The sequence below is a fragment of the Mizuhopecten yessoensis genome, unplaced genomic scaffold, assembly GCF_002113885.1.
Source record: "Mizuhopecten yessoensis strain PY_sf001 unplaced genomic scaffold, ASM211388v2 scaffold9995, whole genome shotgun sequence".
Lineage (NCBI taxonomy): Eukaryota > Metazoa > Mollusca > Bivalvia > Pectinida > Pectinidae > Mizuhopecten > Mizuhopecten yessoensis.
Genome location: NW_018408326.1, coordinates 48568 through 54323, shown reverse-complemented (window position 1 = coordinate 54323; position 5756 = coordinate 48568). Strand labels below are relative to the sequence as shown.

At 32.8% G+C, this 5756-nt stretch overlaps 1 protein-coding gene across 1 annotated transcript in view; it reads left to right on the top strand.

Annotated features, from left to right (window-relative positions):
• Window positions 1–5756, top strand: part of LOC110459278 (tankyrase-1-like) — a gene marked incomplete at its 3' end in the record, with an annotated part of 70827 nt that overhangs the window by 16741 nt on the left and 48330 nt on the right. Inside the window, exons 7-9 of the mRNA XM_021511461.1 lie at window positions 487–573; window positions 1582–1665; window positions 3156–3245. Of these exons, the coding sequence (XP_021367136.1) occupies window positions 487–573; window positions 1582–1665; window positions 3156–3245 (261 nt within the window). The remainder of the gene's footprint in view (window positions 1–486; window positions 574–1581; window positions 1666–3155; window positions 3246–5756) is intronic.

Genomic DNA, 5756 nt, shown 5'->3' with positions numbered 1-5756 from the left:
ATGGTTTATAATGGCAAATGATACTTTGAATATTACATGTTAATAACTTGATTGGAATTATAACCTTGAATTGACAGTTTGATACTTTGAAAATTTTGAGCCAGCCCTACCCCCAAGGGCTGTAGGGTGGGGCTCAAAGGAGTCAGTGTGCTAAAATTTCTTCATTTTCCTTGTTAAGAATCAGAGGTGCTAGTTTCAAATCCTTTTTAGTCTGAAATCTGTATGCTAGATATTGAGTAAGGTGGTTTTATTGTTTTTTGTCACTTTGAATAATATTTCTGTTCGTGTTAAAAACAAAATCAACTCTCTGTATAAATATATCAGGTGACCGTTAAGGCCCATGGGCCTCTTGTTCTAATTCCATATCAAACTTGGTATGATTAACCTTTATTGTGACAAACCATAAATGTGAAAAAAGATCACTTAAACAATTTAATCTGGTAAGAATGTCTACCTGTAAAGACTCATTTGAAATGTTGGTTGTAGCCTGGTATATTCCAAGCCGTGAAGGACCATGATGTGGAGAGAGTGAAGGACCTACTTCACTGTTGGTGTAAGATGGACTCTGAAAAGGCAAGTGCTGGTTCACGTCCCTGTCATAGATATCACAAGTACTGGTTCACGTCCCTGTCATAGATATCACACAAGTACTGGTTCACGTCCCTGTCATAGATATCACAAGTCCTGGTTCACGTCCCTGTCATAGACATCACAAGTACTGGTTCACGTCTCTGTCATAGATATCACAAGTACTGGTTCACGTCCCTGTCATAGATATCATAAGTCCTGGTTCACGTCCCTGTTATAGATATCACAAGTACTGGTTCACGTCCCTGTCATAGATATCACAAGTACTGGCTCAAGTCCCTTTCAACAACCTCCTTCCAACTTCATCCAAACACCTCCACTACAAACCGAACTTCCTATTATCCCACCCAACCCTAGCTATTTTGTCTTCTTCTTACCCTACCCAATTTGTTGCCCACTTCTACACACTAGAAACTTCATCACACCTGACACAGCCAAACCTCCTTTCCTATATTACAACCCCACCATTGCTCCAACAGTTGTCCTGTATGACAACCCCACCATCGCTCCAACAATTGTCCTGTATGACAGAATGTAATAATGTAACACAGAGTTACACTGCTTCCTACCCTGTACAGAATGTAATAATGTAACACAGAGTTACAATGCTTCCTACCCTGTACAGAATGTAATAATGTAACACAGTTACAATGCTTCCTACCCTGTACAGACTGTAATAATGTAACACAGAGTTACAATGCTTCTTACCCTGTACAGAATGTAATAATGTAACACAGAGTTACAATGCTTCCTACCCTGTACAGATTGTAATAATGTAACACAGCGTTACAATGCTTCCTACCCTGTACAGAATGTAATAATGTAACACAGTTACAATGCTTCCTACCCTGTACAGAATGTAATAATGTAACACAGTTACAATGCTTCTTACCCTGTACAGAATGTAATAATGTAACACAGAGTTACACTGTTTCCTACCCTGTACAGAATGTAATAATGTAACACAGTTACAATGCTTCCTACCCTTTACAGAATGGCCAGACTTTACGTCAGTTCGCCGCTGCTCACAAACATCACGACATTGTCAGTTTACTGGACAGACATCGGGCTACAATGGTAAATATACACTTATTAATAAAATGGCTTTGTGGGTGCAGGTCACCTTGAAACAGCCTATAGTATGAACCTGTACATTTCATTCAAATGTAAACATTGGCCTGTGTCAAAGAAAATGTTATATACGTCCCTTGTTTATGTTTATTGAGGTACATGATTATGTGTTGTTGTTTACATACTTGTGTGGGTGTTTTTTTAAAATAAAATATGATTTGCTTTCCATCTCTCCAATTCACTACAACAAGCCAATGATGTTCTGATAGTCCCGCAAAGTATGAAACATGGAAGTTCGACTGTAATTTAGAAACTGATCATGAACCACTGTGCAGAAAATGTGGAAATGTAATTTTGGTGCATTGTACATTTGACTTTGACTCACTTTATAAAATCACAAATGTGAAATGTTTTTACAGATACTATTCAATAACAAGTAAACATTACAAATCTTTTGTTAAGCAGGTCTTGCTGTTTTTTAAAATTTAGTTCCAAAATACCATTTTGATTTGGGTTGAACAGTGGGGCTAGCTCCTGATGGCATTATCACTACCAATGAATTCAATTCCTTCTTTGAAAGTGGGGCCGTGGTGGCCAAGTGGTTAAGGCGTCTGACATTCTGCTACCACTAGCCCTCCACTACTGGGTCGCGGTGGCCAAGTTGTTAAGGCGTCTGACATTCTGCTACCACTAGCCCTCCACCCCTGGGTCGCGGTGGCCAAGTGGTTAAGGCGTCTGCCATTCTGCTACCACTAGCCCTCCACTACTGGGTCGCGGGGGCCAAGGGGTTAAGGCGTCTGACATTCTGCTACCACTAGCCCTCCACTACTGGGGCGCGGGGGCCAAGTGGTTAAGGCGTCTGACATTCTGCTCCCACTAGCCCTCCACCATTGGGTCGCGGTGGCCAAGTGGTTAAGGCGTCTGCCATTCTGCTACCACTAGCCCTCCACTACTGGGTCGCGGTGGCCAAGTTGTTAAGGCGTCTGACATTCTGCTACCACTAGCCCTCCACTACTGGGTCAAGGGTTCGAGGCCTACGTGGAGCAGCCCTTAAATAACCCTAGCTGTTAAAATAGGACGTAAAACACAAACAAACCAAACCAAAATGGAAAGTTTGAACCGACTTTTCAACAGCCTTTTTAACAGCCAGAATATTATCTAATGTTTTAGTTGTGGCTTATTTACTATTGAGAGACTTTCAAATCTAACAATCTAGGGGAGACAACTCTCCATTGGCAGCATGAGTTTATCAAATACATTTTCAACAGTTCAGCTGATTAGCAGATGTTGTTGGATTACTATAGGCTGCCAGAGGAATATGTGATAATGTTTTATTACCAAAAGGAACCCATTCAAAACAATGTTATTTCACAGTTATTTCATAGTTATACTACGAGTTAAAGTTGGAAAGCTGAAGAATGTTTGTATGTTTATGTAACATAGTTTTCAAATCCAGATAAAGGATGTTATTTGATGCTCGTGTGATCTTTTACTAGGATGCTATATATGGAGTTCTCCAGCTGGACTACGAGAAACTTAAACGAGGATTAAAAAAGACAAGGTGTGATGTCAATTTCCTCAACTTGGTAAGAGAGATATCTCTTGATACATCGTATTTTGCAAAACAATCATTTCGAAAGCAAAGTTTTCAGACAAATTGCAGACAAATCAAATACAGACATTAGCCTGTTATGAATATTGTCAGCAGTCCTGCTCAGAATTGTAAATAAATAAAGCAAAACACGAAGACTAGTAGTAGTATAATCGGCTAGCGCTAATTTGCCAATCTTGGGGCTCTTCAGGCGATTTAAATGTATATGTGACAAATAAATTTAAATCGCCTGAAAAGCCCCAAGGTGGGCGAAAGTGCTAGCCGATTATACTAGTCTTCGTGTTTTGCTTTATTTATATTTTTACCGTCACATGGACATTAAAACTATGTCTTGCTATATTTATATATATATATATATATATATATACTATAGAATAAAAACATAAATCTTCCAGATCAACCGCTAGGCCTTTCTGCCTTCTAGGGGTTCTTCAGGTGTATTGATGTTTATTTATCACCGTTGATATATATATACTTATATTTATGTTTTCCATTGACTTTGAAAATAAATTGAGATGAAGATTTCATATTTCTTATTAAAATTTGACTTAGATTTTCAATTGATGGAAAAGCCAACAGCCAGTATCTGCCAACTGTCTCCAACATTATAACTAAGACATGATAATTGTAACAGTTATGTGATCTCACAGCTGACTTTGGTAGTTTTATACTCTAAATGCAGTGTATGGTAGTTTTATACTCTAAATGCAGTGTAAATGTAAATAATATTGTTATACAGACAGTATACATTTAAATGTAAGTCAAATAATACAGACAGTATACATTTAAATGTAAATATTATAATACAGACAGTATACATTTAAATGTAAGTATTGTAATATAGACAGTATACATTTAAATGTAAATATTGTAATATAGACAGTATACATTTAAATGTAAGTATTGTAATACAGACAGTATACATTTAAATGTAAGTATTGTTATATAGACAGTATACATTTAAATGTAAATATTGTAATATAGACAGTATACATTTAAGTGTAAATATCGTAATACAGACAGTATACATTTAAATGTAAGTATTGTAATATAGACAGTATACATTTAAATGTAAATATTGTAATATAGACAGTATACATTTAAATGTAAGTATTGTAATACAGACAGTATACATTTAAATGTAAATATTGTTATACAGACAGTATACATTTAAATGTAAAAAAATTAATATAGACAGTATACATTTAAATGTAAACATTGTAATATAGACAGTATACATTTAACTGTAAATATTGTAATACAGACAGTATACATTTAACTGTAAGTATTGTAATACAGGCAGTATATATTTAAATGTAAATATTGTAATACAGACAGTATACATTTAAATGTAAATATTGTAATATAGACAGTATACATTTAACTGTAAGTATTGTAATACAGACAGTATACATTTAAATGTAAATATTGTAATACAGACCGTATACATTTAAATGCAAGTATTGTAATATAGACAGTATACATTTTAATATCAATATTGAAATAAAGAATGTATTAAATTAAATGTATATATTGTAATATAGACAGTATTCATTTAAATTTAAATATTGTAATATGGACAGTATACATTTAAATGTAAATATTGTTATACAGACAGTATACATTTAAATGTAAATATTGTAATATAGACAGTATACATTTAACTGTAAGTATTGTAATACAGACAGTATACATTTAAATGTAAATATTGTAATACAGACCGTATACATTTAAATGCAAGTATTGTAATATAGACAGTATACATTTTAATATAAATATTGAAATAAAGAATGTATTAAATTAAATGTAAATATTGTTATACAGACAGCATACATTTTAATGTAAATTTTGTAATATAGACAGTTTACATTTTAATATAAATATTGAAATAAAGAATGTATTCCATTAAATGTAAATATTGAAATAAAGAATGTATTCAATTAAATGTAAATATTGTAATACAGACAGTATACATTTTAATGTAAATATTGTAATATAGACAGTATACATTTTAATATAAATATTGAAATAAAGAATGTATTCAATTAAATGTAAATATTGTAATACAGACAGTATACATTTTAATGTAAATATTGTAATATAGACAGTATACATTTTAATATAAATATTGAAATAAAGAATGTATTCAATTAAATGTAAATATTGTAATACAGACAGTATACATTTTAATGTAAATATTGTAATATAGACAGTATACATTTTAATATAAATATTGAAATAAAGAATGTATTCAATTAAATGTAAATATTGTAATACAGACAGTATACATTTTAATGTAAATATTGTAATATAGACAGTATACATTTTAATATAAATATTGAAATAAAGAATGTATTCAATTAAATGTAAATATTGTAATACAGACAGTATACATTTCAAAAAAAATTGTATAGCTTCCATTTATATACATTGTTAACCTGAAATCCTCTCTGTAGTCGGTGCCTAGATTTTTCTAAGTAGATAA